Source organism: Takifugu flavidus, chromosome 1 (assembly GCF_003711565.1).
Source record: "Takifugu flavidus isolate HTHZ2018 chromosome 1, ASM371156v2, whole genome shotgun sequence".
NCBI lineage: Eukaryota > Metazoa > Chordata > Actinopteri > Tetraodontiformes > Tetraodontidae > Takifugu > Takifugu flavidus.
The window spans coordinates 13,291,450-13,310,229 of record NC_079520.1 but is presented as its reverse complement, the minus strand read 5'-3'; the positions used below and the strand labels follow the sequence as shown (position 1 = coordinate 13,310,229).

The 18,780-nt window shown below is 42.9% G+C and overlaps 1 protein-coding gene across 30 annotated transcripts in view; it reads left to right on the top strand.

The window, feature by feature from the left end:
- The first annotated feature begins 280 nt into the window (after positions 1-280).
- Positions 281-18,780, top strand: part of LOC130537601 (LIM domain only protein 7-like) — a 39,215-nt gene continuing 20,715 nt past the window's right edge. For 7 of the 30 annotated variants that reach the window (XM_057054611.1, XM_057054593.1, XM_057054546.1 and 4 more), the window contains exons 1-5: positions 284-584; positions 796-873; positions 6,102-6,172; positions 7,897-7,966; positions 13,127-13,233. In XM_057054611.1, coding sequence (XP_056910591.1) covers positions 573-584; positions 796-873; positions 6,102-6,172; positions 7,897-7,966; positions 13,127-13,233 — 338 coding nt within the window. In that variant the 5' untranslated portion in view covers positions 284-572. Of the gene's footprint in view, positions 585-677; positions 874-5,908; positions 5,974-6,101; positions 6,173-7,896; positions 7,967-12,985; positions 13,249-17,039; positions 17,185-18,780 lie in introns of those variants that run through there. The other 23 variants (XM_057054664.1, XM_057054655.1, XM_057054558.1 and 20 more) reach the window with 14 other exon arrangements.

Here is an 18,780-nt window from a genome sequence, read left to right as displayed (position 1 = left end):
AAAACTGACGTTTTTCTTATTTTGGAATTTGACTAAAGGCTGTGGAACAAAAACCGGTTAATTTCCCTTATTACTACAGCAGTCCCCGTATTCACCGCTGAGTGGCGCTGCAGGAGCGCTGTTTTTAAAAGAAGTAGCGCTCAAAAGAGAACCGAACTTTTCTCCGTGGGGTACTGGGGACTTCAGCCTGCGCAAGTAAACTTTGCTTTTGAGACTGTTCTCGCAGTGTTTTATTCCAGGTTTGGGCTCTACTGTGCGCGCTCACTGCAACTGCCGCGGGGTGGGGGGACAAAAACAAGGAAGCTTAAAAATAATCTCCAAAAAGGTGCAGGGAGGAGGGGGGGCCGCGAAGTCGAGTTTATGTCCACCTGGAAGCCGCTCATTGACCGGTGGGTGGTCCTCGGACCCCGCTTTGGAAACCCTGGCGCCCCAGCCTCCAGCTCCTTAAAGCTGGTGTGCAGGAAGTTATCGGCGCTGCAGGAAAGTCGCTCCGGTTACTGTTGCATGGATGGAATAGAGTCCAAACGGTCTGAAGAGTGAGAATAGTCAAACAAACCGGGCAGGTGTGTTGGATGAAAGGGCAGGTAAGCAAGGCCATTGTGTTAGTGTTACACCTTGCATATTTCCATCGATGAGCTGGCGCAAATAAACAATACGATGCATATTTTCATATGAAGACGTCCTCCTTCACTGCTCGGCGAGTTGTTTCGTTAAGCTCCTCACTGTGCGTGTTTGACTCGGCTGCCGTCCGCGATCTTTGGGGACCATTTGGAACTGATTTTCCGTTTGGTAAAGACTGGAGTGATGGAGTGGCGAGAGCAGTCCTCTCTCGGCTGCGCCGAAGCCTACCTGGAGGCGCAGAGATGGATTGAGGTGAGTTAAAACCCATTAATAATAAATCTGTCACTTGCTCATAGGAAATGAGACATCAATAAGTTAAGGGGGGGGGGGTGTGCTTTGATTTGGGGCGTCAACAGAGTTGTGTGTTTTATCTGTGGATTTCCTTAGTTTCAAATCTCAGAGTTTGGTTTCTGCTGCCCTTCAAAATACGCGTCATCCGAGGTTTTTTGTTGTTTTTGTTTTTTTTAACCAACAGTTCATCTCTCATTTAAATCCTTCTTGAGTTTCAACCCCCAAACCGTCATGAAATGCTCGCCACAACCACCAAATATTTGTGGTACATCAGATATTTGTGACTTAAAATTGCTGAGCGCTCATATTTCCCCCCATGTTCTTGTTCGCTTACCGGCTATTTTGGGGGATTTTGCCCAAGAATGAACCAGTTTGACCTTTTGATCCCCACAGAAGCTTTCAGTGTTGGCCGAGCCGAGTCTGACAGCACAGTCTGATGACCTGTAGAGTAGAGCATCAGGTTTGACTCAATGCCTCAATGAGCAGAACTCCATGTGGAGATTTTGTTAATTCAGTTTTATTTTCTGTAAGAGGATATGATACATGGTAGATTAGATTTATTTGAGTCATTTCTTTCCTAACCAAGCTTCAGAATTCTTCAAAAACACCTGGCAACATCGCTTCTCAGCAACATTGACCAGAAAATAAGATTGAATTGAGGAAAAAACCTCTCCATCTGAGAAACAGTGTCAGACTTCATTGCAGTTGATTTCCCCATTTTTGTCACAAATCCCAGTTTTCACCAGTTTTAGACCATGTTATACACACTGGTCCAGACTGCTGTCTGACACTGGTATCCATATTGATGCATACCTAATCCTGCCTGAACCTGCCCAGTGATTGATTTTCCCCAGTGGCTTTGGTTTCAAGCTGAAGCGAGTAGTAAATAACAGCAGCACTGGTTAGAAAAATCACAATCTCTAACTGATGAGTCAAAACAAAGTATCTCACACACTCAGAGCGACAATGACTGACTTTCTTCGCTGCTACTTTCTAAAGAAAAGTCTGACCTCCACGCTTTATTTCAATGACCAGACTGCAGCACTGGGTTTCTCATTTGGAGAAACTGTACCAGAGTGGGGTGGAGCTGCTCTCTGCTAGCAACTAAACAAATATAGCTCCAAATTTCACGAGGGCTGAAAGAGAATTCTTGTGATGTTACATCAGTGTCTCACACTTGCACACTGGCCCATTGTGGTGGTCTAGTTTGCGGGTTGTGGCGGGGCACGGTCTCAGGAGATCTGGTCGACTGAGCAGGAAACCTGAACTGGTTGAATAGGTGTGGGTCTGGTGCAGGTGGTGGGTGTGAGGCTGAGATCCCCCTGAGCAGGACGTGTGGCGCTGTCGGAACCCCGCCGCTGAATGATTAACGGGGCCCTTTGACTTCACGGCGCTTTATGGAGAGGCGTGTGTGCGCGGTTTGTTCGCAGATTGTTAAATCCCGACTACATAATTTGGAGCTTGTCACATGGACACAGTCCTGTGTTAGCATGGCATGGTGAACAGCACTGCACAGGCTCAAGTAGATAATTAAGGTCCCTGTTGGTTTAGTGAAGAGGCTGCAAGTGTCAAGAACCCTCAAGAACAAGTGGCAGGTCTTATAATTATGTTTATAATGGTTGATACACGTTGGTTTTTGTATATAAGTGCAATCTTGTTTGATTTACTTAGTTAATCGCCTATGCTACCTTTTTACTACCTTTTTTTTAACAACAATCAGGATTTTTGGACATCTATAAGTTACCCAGACCACAAAAAATGCTGCCATCCTCATAAAACATCCGTATCACTATGCAGGCCTAGTTCAACATGTGCTGCTCAGAGTGTGTTGTCCCTGGTGCTACTTGTCTTTGGCTGAACATTCTTATCTCATATTGGAACCACTATCTCAACAAAATATGCAAGTTTCCCTTCATGTCTTATCTCAAAATGACACTTTCCAAATGGAGATTCTTTATACATAAAGTGCTGCAGAGTCTTTATAGCATAAAATATTTCTGACTCTGAGGGCTAAAAAGGCCAACGCTATCCTCAGCTACCAGATTACATCCAAAACATGGGCGGCTCATTTGAGCCACTTGTAACAGCTAATGTGGGGGGCAGTAGGTGTTGGGGGCGCACTGGCAGAGTAAACAAGACCTGCCAGGCCACATGTGAAGCTTTAACTTTGTTTAATGGGTGATTATTATAATGATGCTGGGAGGGTTACTAGCGATGCATAAGTTAGGTAAAGTTTGGGTAACTTTTCGCTTCATTTAGCACTTGTGGTATTCTGATGTGTTTATGCGAGAGAAACCTGCAGCTTCTTAACTTCTGGAGTCTCCTTGATATCTGAAGTTGCACAGTATCAAAGGTGCCCAGCGCTGAGCCTGTCCTCTACAGCGGGCGCAGACAATGATGGTGGTGAGGGTCTTCATCTGCCCAAACCCTGAATGCTGATGTGTCCCAGCGCTGTGAATGAATAATCAATAGTTGTAAGCGCCTCCTGTAGTCCTCTGTCCTCCACCAGGACAATATTCTTTGTAGACTGGCCTCACACACAAATCAGCACCTTTTAAGAGTTGGTAATGAACTCGTGGGCCCACACCTCTTGTCTTTCATGTGACTTTCCGTCAGAATTCTTCAGCACGTTCAGCAGCACATTCTTGAGGGGAGCGAGGGCGTGTGTGTTCCTAGCAAGGCGAGCTGTTTTTGAAATCTCTCCCCTGCCTAAAAGCCCAGTTAAACCAGAGTGGCAGTATGTTGTTGCAGATTAGGCGTATTATCCTACATGGCCAGTTCTACAGGAGAGAGCCGTCGCAGCAAAATGGATCTGAAAACAATTACTGTACTGTAATGATGACAGTAAGCAGGAGCGCTCCATTCTGGTTGTGCCAGTTCCTCTGCCAGGCTTGGTTACTGTATTTTATGTGACTCCAAGGGCTTTGTTTCGCCCCAGAACGTCACCACAAACACAAAACTATTAATTTTACTATTAAATTTTGGTATAGCCAAAATACATTTCTGTCACATGGGGTTCTACACCAAATTTACAACCTCTTTATTTGATTTTTTTTTTAAAAGATTTGATGTTCCCCTGAATGCAGCCAGGATGTGGCTATAGAAACAACTTCCTGTATTGCTTTTGCAATACCACAAGCAGACTACTGTCTCGGCGTACGTGGAACAGCAGGGGTCAGGATTTCATATGAAAAGTGCCGCACCTCACTGATTAGTGTGTGCTGTTAAATGGGTGTGGGAGTGTGTTTTGTGTTGCCAGTTTCTGGTTATGATGGTATTTTTGTCGGCTGCTGAAAAGTGGGACAAGGTATTCGTGTGTTTGGTAAACACAGCAAGAAATTCCAGACAATAGCTCCATCACACTGTACAAGAACACACAAACATACACACAAATGCAGAGCCATTGTTGGCAATGGCTGCCTGGCAACTTCAAACTTACCCTGGTCGTAGTTATCATGTGATATGTTGTGTTTATGTTGGAATGATGGGTATTTAAGGCTGTGGCTCAGGTTACCTGGGGTGTGGTGTAAGGTGCAACAATCCTTAGTTTGAAAATAATAATAGTATTTCAGCATCTGTCTGTCTGTGTAATTACCCTGCTTTCTCCTACCCTCTTGCAAATGATGGCCTATGTTTAGCACAGTCCGTAATTGTCCCCACTTTTGTCATTTTGCACACGAGAAAAAAAGGAACTAAAGCTTGTAAAGGCTCCACATCTGATCGATTTTGTAGGACTTGTTTGACTCGTTTTACCTGTGTGTGTGTGTGTGTGTGTGTGTGTGTGTGTGTGTGTGTGTGTGTGTGTGTGTAAACTTGGGTTTCTGCGCACTGACTTACTGTTACACTGAATGTGTACAGTATCGTACATGTTCATCTGCCCCTTTGGAAACACTCCGTGTTTCCCTGACAACTTCATTGTGATGGTGTGGTGGAACACTACTGATGAATGCAGCTATATCATTTGGCACTACCAGGTGTTTATGCTTGAAACACCTGTCTGATGCTGTTTATTTAAGTATTCCTCATAGATAGCATCTATAGGCTGAAGTTCAAAAGTCCACTTTCTAGTTTCTTTGGGCAAAGGTTTGCTTTTGGACTTTTTTCAAGTTGAAATCTACAAAGATGCTTTCTTTATTTACCGTTTGTCCCTCTGCTAAAGGAGTCGACTGGTGAAAAGCGTCTAACAACAGTTGCAAATGTAGATGCTGAGTAGTTACATTTGTCTTGGTGACAAGCCCGCTCCCACCCCCAACCCTCCCACCACCCTCCCACCGCCCCCAATCTGCTTCTTGCACAGCTTCCCAGCTTGTAAGGGAGCGCTGGTCTAGACAAATTAGACAAATTAATGTGTGTACCACATTCCTACTGCTCCCTGACACAGATAGGTTGTTTCTATCAACTGTTGACTTATTTAATCATTTTGCATAGTAGAAATCTATTAATGGACCCTCCAGAAACACTTGTCACATATGGAAAATTCACTCTAACCGCAGCACATCACATATGCAGTATAACAAAATATTCAGCCACTTATATAATAAATGTATCTTAAATATTTCATTATATTAAAGCATTAAAAAAATAGACGTTTCTGTACATGACCTGTTAATACTAAACTTACTAGAAAACAGTAATTGTTTGGATTCATGCAAATGGTTCATGTTTATGTATTCTGTGTTCATTAAAATACATCCAAAAGGAAAGATCAAATTGGAGTTTACTTTTGTGATAGTTTTGTACGTGTTTGGGCTGCACGGCATACATTTATGAAGATGGTTGCATATTCCCTCTCGGTGCTCTACAGCGATGGTTTGAGATCATGGGAAAGGCATGAGTTCATAATGCAGGGCTGTGTTTCCCCTCAGCCACACACATGTACCCATAGTTCTGAGGGGCTGGGCAGCTTGGCTCGGGCGCACTTTAAAACCATTTACCAGTGGCTTTCAGAATCAAAGTGAGTGCAGCGCTCCCAGTGAATAAAGAGCACATACATGAAGAACTTTGCTCAACTATGTCCAGGGACACTGTAGGAACTGGAGGAAATACCTTTGACTTCCTCTGGTACTGTTCTCCACATCCTACCTTTCTTCTCCAGGCTTCCCACCCTGCATGCACACCACAGCCTCCTCTCATCACACGGCTAGAATTTGCTATAAATTGTTTTCTGCATTCCCCCTTTTTTTTAACAGGCAGTGACCAAGAAAACGTTTGGGAGCGACGACTTCCGATCGGCGCTGGAGAATGGCATTCTGCTGTGCGAGTAAGTACTCCGCCTGTGTCAGGCACCCCTCTTCAACCAGCCACTCGTGCAGTAGTCTGCTTTCCTCAGGGTCTGGACTTCTGTGTAAGTGTTGCTGATATTTCCCAGACGGACCTCCGGCTGGGTCGCTGTTGGTTTGTCGTCCCCGTAAATTGGCAGGACAGCAGAGGCAGCCCTGTGCCGAGACGTTTAGAGTGAGACCTGCCTTCTGTGTTGGGCTTTAATGAAATGAAACGCCGACTATTTTAGAAGTCATCTCATCTGTTTGACAGATGCTGTGTGTGGATGGGCAGAGCACCAACGATACTTTAATCAGTGCTGCGAGAAGCCGCGCAGTGAGTGGGAAAGCCTCCACATGAAACCACACCGGGGCACCCTGCTTTCTCATTAACCGGGTTGCATCAGTTGTTCTGCTGAGCGGGAGGACCAAGAGCTGTCCACGCATAATTAGAATCCGCATCAATTCACCCACTTCTCTTCTTGTGGCTTGTGGCTCTTTTCAGCTCAGGGTTATGTGTGTGTGTGTCCTATCACGTCCCTGTCAGGCGTGTGTATCCCAACAGTTACCGTGGTTAGAAGCAGTGGTGTGATTTGCACAAATCAACAGGAAGCTATAATTACCAGGAGAAACTCTCAAACCCACGTTGGCATGGGATCAAAGTGGGAGCCCCTCGTTCTGCAGTCTCCGGGCCGACTCCAAGGTTTCCTTACTCTCACAGAGAACAACAGACACACTTTCGCTGAGAAAGCTGTCAGTGTTTTCACAGAGCGAGGAAGAGGAAGACTGATTAAATCGCTCACACCTAGAAGCATCCATTCCTATTGTGTTGTGCTTCTCACATCTGCTTGGAAAGGAATGTTTAGCATGGGTCACACACATGTTTATATCCTACTCAGCCGAAAATGGTGTGCTATCTGATAAAGTCATCACAGCTTTCTATTGTTTTAGCCCTTAATGACTGACTTCAGCCCAAATGCCTTCAACATTCTTTCTTTTCATCAGATCCCAGGCTGCTGTCACTGTGCCAATATTGTATGTATACAATAGACCAAAATTAGGTTTAGCGTTTCATTCATCGTTTGAATCAGCTTTTTAAGCAAAGCAACGTCATCCTTCACTTAATAAAATGTATTGTCAGATTGTGCCTCACATTCTAGCAAATTGAATAAGGTTATTTACTTTTTCATTAGGTTTTTAATTTGAGTATTGTTACATGTGCATGTTTTGGAAAATAATTGTATTTGAATCCATGTGTATCTCTTGCTGTGACGCACACCGTGTTTGTTTTTAATCAACTTCAGTAGCTCCAATTCTATATCAGAGGTGTTGAGCTTTAAGTCTTGATCACTGCCGATAAGGAGGAGGACTTGACTTAGACAGAAAATGTAAAGCAATGCGTCAAAAACGGCTGTTTGCCCAAAGTTTATCTGATGTGGCGGCACATCATTTGTTTGGGCTCTTTTCAGTGAATTGGGCCTATTGTGGGAGAGAAATAGCCAACGTGTTTACATCAGGGAGCAGAGCTGGCCATTTACTAAACTGGAACCAGGTGGCCGCCATTAAACTGAGTCGTAAACAGACAACACTAAGACCTCGCCACACTTTATGTTGGTTCTTTGCTAGTTAGCTTAGTCTCGTCAACAGCCGCGTCCTTTCACTTCCTCAACACTGCGCCTTAATTTTCTTTCTTTCTTTTTTACTCTCTTGTTTGTTTCCTTCACAGTCTGATCAACAAGATCAAGCCTGGTACCATCAAGAGGATCAACAGACTGCCTACACCTATTGCTGGACTGGTAAGTCTCTATTTTTTTATTTCTCTTTTTCACATTTTGACTTATCAAACAAGCAGCACTGCATGCGGACGCATCCTTCCTCGTGTGCCGTCCCCCAATCTTTAGTAGTTTATCATTTTTGCTGATTTCACATTTGGGAGGATGATGAAGGAGAGAAGGAAATGTGAGCCTCAGTGATTTGTCCTGCCACATATCCGTCCACAGTAATAAGCTCAGTGAACATGCAGCAGCTTGGTGCTTGTAAGTGCTCCCCATGGTGTGCTTCAGGCTGCAAAAACATCTTCATAATATTCATATACATGGTTTATATACATGGCCAATACATGGTTGACTGGTTGTGGTGCAGGTAGGAAGTGGACTTGGATTGATTTGTGTGATCTTCTTCTGTTTCTGTGGCTGACGGCTTGCTTATATTTAAGCAGCTGGTTGCTTAACGTTTGATGCCACACTGGTTCTACTAAAGTTAATACATTAAAGGTCTGTCTGCAGTTATTTGAGAGGTGCATGATATATTACAGTGCCTTCACTTTTTTGAGTTATTGAGTCCAGCCAGCATCTGTTAATGTGATCACTAAGTCACTGTGTCTGCAGGACAATGATAAGTTTCCAGGGAAAAAAGAGAGGAGGCTGTGCAAACGCCAGCCCCGCCATCCACGGTGCCACACGCAGGAGCTTTGGAATTGTTTGTGTATAAAATCAAACTCTGCCTGTCTGGTTGGATCCAGGCTAGCACCTGCTGATCTGATGAGGTAAAGTCTCCCTTCCATCAGCAGCAAGCCTGTGGAATTTTTGAGGCCTGCAGACTAATCTGAAACCAGCTGATCATAAATTGTTCAACAGAGGCGAAGGCTCCCTGCTGGCCAGAGATTATCAGGTTGCTGCCAACACTGCAGAGAAACAATGTTCCCCGCGGCTTTGCTGGGAGAATCAGATCCCACTAAAGTCAGGTGTTGTTCAGTTTGTCAGATCTTTTATCTCTCTGCGTCTGTAAATAGTAACACGTCTGTTCCTTAAGTGCTGGAATTGAGCCTTTCTTCTCTAATTTTTTCTTGGGCTGAATTTAGTGTGTAAATGCTTTAATCGAGGTGATGTGTTGCCCATTTCACCAATACAATCGACAAAGAAATGGCCATAGAAATATGAGTTTACTGTAAATGTACTTTTATTATCTGAAAGATTTTAGCTCCTGAAATGTTCTGGCCAAAAATTCCAGGAAATTGGGGGTGGGGGGCATAAATCTCCCGTTTTATGGAATATTTAGCAACACTGGCTCCAGAGCTGGTCATATTTTTGGCCCCGCTCATGTCCAAGGGAATGCTTCCCATGTCAACACACTCCTCTCTCTGTTGCTGAGCTGCGGGTTTGGGTCATGGCACCACGGTGCGGGTCTGGTTCTGCTTTAACCAGCTCCGAGTAGGAGGGGACCGGTTTTGCAGGGAAGCAGATAGCTGAGTTCACTTCACTGGCCTCTGCCCATCATAAATGCACTGTAATTGCCACGGCGCTGCACCCACCACCTCCATGATGGGTTGAGGCATGAACAGAACCTTCAGCAGCCTTTTGTATGTATTCATTCAAATGTCCAATCATCTGTGCAATGAGAGGAATTTGATAATATTTTGTTTCTGTGTTTTTGTTGTATGGGTGCATGTTATGACTGGATCGGCCTGTTGGTACAGCGAGGACTTTTATTGGGCCTGTTGAGGGAGAGGCAACAGTATTCAACTCCTCTCTGTTTATTGTTATAGGAATCAAATTGCTGGGTGTTTGAAGCACTGCCAAGGGTCAGTTGAGTGTAATTGTAGCATACAGCCATCTTAGACATAGAATGCAGGGGTATAAATAGCGTCCCCGCAATGTGACTTGCTGGGACGGGATCCTTTTGTACCAAATGGGACAAGTTACAATCCAGTCTTTCCATTTAATAGTGAGAAGTGCTTAATTCCTCAAGTCAGCATGAGAGGATTAGTGACTGCTGGATGGGTACAGAATATTTAGAAGGATTATAAGAAGGCACAAGTTAAATTACATTCCTTTATTATTATCTCCACATGTTCTAGGAATCAGTATTAGCAGAGAGTTCTTTGTATTCTTAATGCTCTTTTAGTTTAAATGCTCATAGCGGCCGATCGTGTTAATACAGGCTTTTCTTACTGTATATTGACTTAACAAACTCTATTTTCAAACAGAGAGGATTCTCTGTTGGGCTGGGCTGAGCAGCACGACGGTTGTGTGGTCCGTTTAATGGGGGATTTGTGGCTACAAGGCCCATTCTTCTGAATTTTCTAAATGATTTCGGTGGTGAATGAATTCATTTTTAGCCATTTTTTGGTGTTACCAGAACAACTAACTTCACACACATTTCTACAAAGCTAAACTATAATTACTGATAATGACTGTTAAAAATATTCTGGTTTTACTGCTGACATAATGATCCAACTACTTACCACATTACTGATTACTCAATAACCACATTACAATCTGCTTCCTCTGTGTTGAATTATTCTGTGTTATACTTTTCACTTTCTAATACGTTAGCTGTCATGATTATTTTGATATTTCCTAATTCCTGTGGATGCAGGTGTTCCATAATCAGGGAAAAACCTTGCTAAATAAAAACTTTACACTTCAATACAATGAAGATCTATTTCTAAGCCAAAATTTACACTCAAGCCTTTAATAAGCATTAAGTTTCATGCAAGTTTCAAAAAATTGTCTGGGAGATTTTAACACCCTGCTGTTACAGCTGACCAGCTTAAAATGGCATGGTCTCTTGAGTGGTAGTAAAGTGGATTTCTCTCTCAGCTGCATTTTTTACAGTCCATGTCGGTACATCATATGCTCCTCTAACACGTTCAGTTGCTGCTTCATCATTGCTACACTGGCTACCACACAAGTGGCACTAGTTTACAACTGTGTCTGGCTAAGAATAGTAGATGTTTCATAATTTTCAGTTAACCCCCCCAGATCAGGTCATCACTACAATCCCTCAGTAAATACCTTTGTAAATGAACATTCTTAAAAAATATAATTCATCTTTCTTTGTTCTTTTGTTAACATATGAACGTATTCAAAATTTCGGAATGTCCAAAGACCTTATCTTAAGTGCACTTCCCTGGAAAGAGGGTCCAGGCTCAACAAGACCTCTTAGTGCTCTTATCGTTACCCAGGTCTTTGTTCCGCATTCATTGCAGTCGATTAAATATGAGATTAAATTCTCTTCATTTATAAGAATTTGAGACTGACTCCAGGAGTATGTTGGAGATCTCCTGATACATGTGCTAGGCCTCTCAGGCTTTTACCAGGGGCTTCATGCTGCACCTCATACAAGTCTAAATACTTTTGACGAGTCTTTAAATTTGCATTCTGGGCCCGGGGCTGTTAAATAGCCACCCCCCGCCCCCAGGGCGCAGGTCAGCAAACTCTCTTGAATGCTTGTCAGTAGAGATTTTGCAAACACTTTTTTTGTTATTTTGTCTTCCAATCTTCAATATTCTTCTGTTTAGTGTTTAGTATGGCTCGTCTGCTTTCCTTTGTGAAGTGCCATGGTAACCATGGTTTTGAAAAGTGTTGCTGAACAAACATTTGACTTACGTACTTACCGGTACTTACTAAAATTAGATCTTGAAGCACCTGAAGGTGAAGGTTGCCACAGTACTCAGTTGATTTTTATTTCTCAAATTATTTTAGATAATAAAACCTTTAATGCTGTTATAAATCCCCATTTAGCCTTATATGTCAAGCACCACTGTAGATATAGAGCACTGGAATATATACATGTCAGTAATTAACAAGAAATGAATGAACTAAATTTTATGGAGAAGGTTTTGTTTATGTTTTGTTTTTTTACCTCCAACAAGAAAAGCAAAATGTTTGCCAAGTACACAATGTGGTCGTAATTCTTGATAATAAAGACATTGGAATTTAAAAACAAACAGAAAAGAGGAAGAGTGCTTTTCATATTTGCATATTGTGAAATCTGACAGTATGTTGGATACTTTTTGTCAGCTGAGATAAGTTCATATGAGTGAGCTGGTGTGCACACTTGCTGCTCATGATCAGTATCAGCTCCACCTAACTGCACTTCCATTGAATTCTTTTATTGTGATAACAGGACAGATCTGACTTTGCAAGCGAGAGTGTCAGTCACAGCCATGGAATTGACTCAGTTGTTGGGGATGGTGAACTTTGGCCTGTAGGGGCACTCGGTGACCGATAAGACCTGCCGACGTGCTGTTAAGAGACAAATAAAGCTGTTACAGGAAATTCCTGCACGGCGAGATCAGCTCTCTTCTACAATTTGCTAAGAAGCATGTTTGGTTTTTAAATATAGAACAGACTACCCCTTTATTATTTTAACCCATGTTAAAGCCATGTGTCATTAAATGAAACCATCCTGACCAGTTCTGTCCCCTTACAGACGAAGCACTGACAATATCAACTGGGAAAGTTACAGACAGTTATTGTAGTAATGGCTTTAAGGGTTGGAGACGTGTTCTAGCTCAAATATGTGGGCAACAACAGTCTTTCTGCTATCCTGAGCAGCACCTCTATGCAAATCATCCACACAGATACAAATTTAACACAATCTGGAAACACTGACACGGTGTTCCTGTTCTTCTCTGTCTGCTGGCTTCAGGAAAACTGATTTTGTCACCTGACCTTGTGTTTTGTAGCAACCCAGTGTCTCCAAAATAGTCCTCTAACTCACACATGTCACAGGTATTCACTTGGAAAGGGCTTGGCGTGCATGGGAGGGAGCAGTTTCAGGGCGTGAGAGGCAGCTCTGTTTCTGCGTTTGTCATATTTGTATTCGCACTGGCCCATCTGGTGTGTGACATGTGTATTATCCTGATGTCATGCTTCCTGGTTTTGGCTTGGTCCCCACCCAAATCCCAGCCCACAGGTAGCTTTGCTGCTGTCAGTCAGCCGCTGTCACGCAGCAGCCTCTCCCACCAGCCTGTGTGTTTGCGTGCGCTCGGCACTGGGCCGCTTCTTATTTGCTGCACACATGCTCCTCCCCACCCGTGTCTGCCCTCTAGTGAGATGAACTTTGGAAGCAGTGAGTTGTAAGCTGTGTCCCTGCCAGAGAATTCTTGACTGATTATTCTCTGCCTCCGAAGGCGGACAAACCTCATCCTTGTTTTGTTCTTTGCCCAGGACAACCTTAACGTCTTCCTCAGGGCCTGTGGGAAGCTGGGACTTAAAGACGCACAGCTCTTTCACCCTGGAGATCTCCAAGACCTGTCCTCCAGAGTTACAGTCAAGTAAGTTCTGATCATGTGAGTTTCTTAAAATATTGGGATCACATGGAGGTGTGTCTTTGCAGGGCAGACGAGAGCTCTATCAGTCATGCCAAGCAAACAGGCTTTAATGTGTCGCAATAAGGACCAACATTTAATGTAACTTTCAGACTACCTGATATTTGTAAGTCTCTCCTCGTGAAGCACGATTCAGGATACAATTTGAAAATGTCAGGGCTCTTCAAGTGTGCTTTTGTGAGCACCTGTTGGAACTCTGACCTCAAATGTCATTTAAAAGAACAACAGATTAAACCAGTTAAACCAAATATCTCCTTCTCAAATTCAGTTAACGAAATTTGCTTCTATTCCTGCTCTTCTGGCAAGTAATAATTGCTCTCATGCTGTCGGCGGATGTGTGCAGTATCTTGAACAACCTGTTCAGTTTTTGCACAGGTGTGCCTTCAGGAAGTATCAGTGAAAGTCAGCTCGGTCCATCCAGGCCCACCTCAGTGTGGCTCAACATCAGTGCTGCATCAGTCGCAGAACAATGGCGTTGTTTAGGTTAACACAGCAAGTGCGTTATTCAAAGATTTTACTTCACTAATTCCATAATTTTATGCTGTGTCCTCTAGTTGCGTAACAAACCCGCAGGTGTTGAAACCGCTTTGGATCGCCTTCAGAAGTAGATGTGCTGTACTTAAATAGAAATATGAGCGCTGAATAAAGACGTCCACATGTCAGTCAGACAAACCCTTTCCTAACGCTGAGAAACAGACGCATATCAAATCTAGAATTCTGTGAAATTAGTCTAGAGGGGACTCAGTCATCGACCTCGTGAATGCTGCATCATCATAAGCAAACCTTTCTTCTTTTTTTGTCATGGTTGTCATGATGTTGGGAGTTCAGAAATGTTGTTTAATATGACAACAATGAAAAGATGTGGCTAACAATTGCAAATGACCATTCATCTTCTTGTTAAATTTGACTTTCAGTTGAATCCTCGTGCGCTGTTTCTCTGGTCACACAAGCCCAGTTGTCCTATTTTAGGAAACAGGGGTCACATTCACAAGATGGATAGATTGGAATGGTATCAGGACTCAGAAGAAGAGCTTTTAATAGCTCGTGTCCATGTTGTCCTGAAGGTACACCTGTGCACGTGTGTGCAAATGTGAAAGTTTGAGTGTCGTTTGCATTTGAAATCGTAGGTTTCTTTTGATGAAAACCCAGCTGACACGTAAAGGTTCTCAGTTATGCAGGTCCCACTAAATATATCAGTCAGTTTTGTTGAAGTGTAAATGGAAACTCCCTCTCAAATACAGTAAAATGTCATATTCTTAGTGGCGATGAGGCCTACAGAAGAGCATATGGACACTGTTGCATGGTCCTGTCAGTATTTTTAAACTTCTGCACAAAGAGGGGGCAGAAACAGGTCCACGTTTTTTCGTAAGTTACCAAGGAGGTTTTATTTCACGGCTGCTTATCAGAGCTCAGAGGCAAATGAGAGCTCATGACAAAAAAGAAAGTAGCCTCTATCAGCTGTCCTGCCTCCTGCTATGTGTCTAAAGTCCACTCCATTAAAGACAGCTTGACAGGTGCTTTCCTTTTCCTGCCCTGCTCAGGAGCAACACATTTATTAGCCTGCTGTGTTTCACCTCCTGCATTTCCACACGACTCTCCCAAAACTTAATGGCCTACGTTTCGGAGTTTGTAATATTTTGGATGTATTCAGGTCTGATTTTATACCCAACTGATGAGGGTCAACTGCTCTCCGGTTGAAAGATTTATTTATTCATTTGGGCAAAAGCTGACTAATTTTATCTCAAATCATTTGTTAAGAAGCTATGAAACAATATAAATTAGTTCAAATGATTCAAGGTGTTGTATGTTGTTGTACGACTCAACACAAGTCAGATGGATGGCAGAGAATGTTCTCGTTGTGGTACCTTGGTTGTTGGTACTAGTCATAAATAACTCCAGTATCTATATTCCACCCTGAAGCCTGCGTGCAAGGATCACAGTTTAATTCATGCCAGAGTTTTCACTGCAGCCATAAACTGTTAGTGGATGTTCATTTTGACCTTTGAGCTTTGCTAGTAATTAGCTTTGCACATCTACAAGAGCATAGCAGGAACAGTCACTTTACTTTGTGAACTCTGCTTCACAATAAAGTCCATTATCAGCTAATCACGCATTGAAAGGCACAAATACCAAGCTGTAATTAAGTGGGTGTTGCTTAGAGGAGTTTATGCTATTGAGATTTGGCAATATCCATGAGTTGTTGATTAGAACCATCAACTGTGACCATGTACCCCTCCTGTGGAGTAATAGACAGCCCAAATGCTCTGATGATGGATCTGGTTTAACAGTGTGTCTAACTGGCTCTGTAAAATAAAGCTGCACAGTGAGTGGGTGTATACCGGCGCTGTCAATGAATCATGGCGTCCTGGAGACCAACAGCGAGCATATGTCAGGACTGGAAGCCGAGTTTACATTACAAACTCAGGGTACTTAGTGTTTTACCAACGACTACTGTGAATGTTTGAGCCAGTGTCATTTGTCATAAATCAGTGCGACCAAGGGCGTGTAGGGTTTTTCTTTATTACGTCATCCATCATCCTACTGTACAAGAAGCATTTAAATCCATCGCCAATTCCATTTTAGATTGTGGAGCAGATCAATTTTACAATTTGAAAAGTGTATAAAGATATTAAATAAGCTAATCGTTGCCATGATACTGTGACAGTGTTGTCTTTAATGTTAGCTTTATGCTAGAAATAATGACAATCACCTGCTGTGCTCCAGGTTGAAACATTTGAAGTTTTAGAAAAATTATTTCCTGGAGCCATTCCCCATTTCCTTAGTTTGTGTTGTAATCTGGTCATTCTGGTAGATCACAGCCTACGTGGAAGAGTTAGGGTAGAGTGGCTATAGAGCCAATATCTGTTTATGTGAAGACATCTATAATTTTGATGTCTTGAGTTGGAGAGGCTCAACAGCAGACTTCACAATATCTAAATGCCAATTATTATTTTTGCTTTATGGTTGAATGAGTTAAGCTGAAGTAAAAACATGACTTCATAGTGGCCTTTCCTGGCACAAATGCAGTATTTTAAAATGGTAATATTAGCTTTGCATTCACTAAAGCAAGACTTTAGGTTATATACGGTTCAACAAAATGATGCCCCCACAGAGATAGGTTCAAAGTATCTCTGCTGTGAGGTGGAGCAAATGATTGACAAAGCTAAAAACAGCAGGTGCAAAAGTTTGAGGAGAACATCAAAATTTATTGTCCTTTACAGGAATGTTGGTGACTCTTTGTCAACAACAGATAAAGCGCAGATGGTGTGTTGTAACAATATGTTTGGGTTTTGCAATGGCTTCCTTGGCAGGAGATCAAGCTAAAAGATTCAGATACCTGGAGGAGTGTGTTGTTTCCCAGATCATTTGTTGATTCCCAGGTCTTCACAGAATTCACACATGCTTAAGTAGCTTAGCAAGTTTCATGATGCAGAGTAGGAGATAAAACTATCCCGTGTGTTAGTATTTGGGGTGTGGTTCACTGAGCTGGCATTTCGCACCACTTGTGTTTTATCATTCAGGAAATGCCACCAGCATCACTGTGCCGTTGAGGTCCGTGAACTGTGGGAAGATCGTGAACCCAAGCGAGTCATAATAGTGGCAGGCCAATAAAAGTTCTGATTAACAGGAATGGCCCTTGCTGTAAAAAGCCTACACAAAGGTTACAGTTGTGTTATGTCACTGACTTGGGGAAGGAGATGCCAACCTCCCCCTGCCCCATCCCTCACAGAGGCTCCAGTGTCTCTGCTGAACGCCACACCACGCTGGCACACGTGCGGGCGTCTTCTTCGTGACTGCCTGTTGTAATCTGGGTGTGTCTCGGAGGTGTTTTATTGGAATGAGAAAACACCCTTGGAGGTCGTTGTGTATCAGGCTGGGGAGCTGAACACAGCTGAGGTATGCTCCTGATTACACACGTCCACCCATTCATTTGCAGCCTTTGTTACTGGCTTTGTTTTGGCTACACGTGGATGGCGACACATCCTGTGCTCCCCACCTGTGTATTTTCATCCTGCCGGAGATCCTGACATTATTTGGTGTGTTGGTTGCAACACGGTGAGATGACTGAGGGATTAGATCATTTACTTTAGATCTTGTTTGTTGTTTATCCAAGATTTGAATAGCTTTTCGCTCTGTTCTTTTGTTGTTTGTTTACTTTCCAGGATGACAAGTTGCACAAATGCCATTTTGCATTTTGCCGTGTCATAAATATGATAAATACCACAAACTGTAATTGAACCTCCATGTATGTATATTTGTTGTTTCTTGAGATATTAGATTTTGTTTATAAGACGATTATGAACATTTCATAACAACATGATGTTAGTTTTATCAAGAAGAAACTGGTCAACGTTTGGTTGAGGCTCACCCTTGGACCACATCAGTAATGCAGTCTTACATGAAGAGTCCAAAGGAAAAAGCTGTAATCTTATGTGGACGTTAGCAGCTAAACCGTGTCCTGTCACTGATATGAGCAACAGATCCAAAATGAAGCTTATTGTGTTTGTTTGAGACCCCTGTGTGACTGTCCATGGTTTTGGGCAGTCATGTCGAAAATCAGCTGATTTTGATACACAACAGCAAAGTCCTGAGGCCCAGGGGACCTGAAAATAGTCATTTTATTTGTTTCTTCCTCTTTTCAGCGCAAACCACAAGCTATAAATGTGCATTACGAGAAGCGGCGTGGTTGTAGTTTGGCACACGGCTGCTTTTCCTTCGTGATCTGGCTACAGATGCTATAATCTCTATAGTCTCTGTGAATAGGTTCCAACCCACACAAGAGAGAGCATTTTTTCACTTGCTTTTTGTTTTTATTGGCCCCGTAAATTTAACAATATGCCGCATTGGTAAATGTCAATTTTCACTGTTGGCAAGTGAGCATTCAGGAAGCTCTGGTGTGAGATGACGCAGAGTGGTGGGGAAAATCTGCATCTTTCCACCCAGTAAAACGCTGTCAGTGGTGGAAATACTTGGTCCTTTAAGTTATAGGACCACCACTGCAACTCTGTAGGACACAAAGACTTCTGCAGAGGATATACTCTCTATACTTAAAAATACATCTTATAACAGCATCGTGCACCTTTGAAAAAATGTATAATGTGCCACAAGTAGATTGAGTGTTTAAAATAGCCTACAAATAATTAAAATGTCATGATGTACATGATGGCTACTACTAACACTGATGGTACATACAGCAGTGTCATATAGGTTTTAAATGTGTTCTTGCTGTATATATAAATAATCCACTGCTTCCTGCAACTTGAAGTCTAAACAAACAAATCCAAACGTGCAAAATTGGAGTCAGATAAGGTCAAAAGCGACATTCTCAGCAGGTGCCCCGCTCACATCGCGTGTGTGGAAAGGGCTGTGACGAATCCAGGGCAGAGCGACATGGGTGACTCCTGTGTTACCACATGAGAGCAGGAATGTGTAGCATGCAGAGGATGTGAAAGAGACCCTACATCTTCTTCTGTCGTCGTTATGGTAACGGCG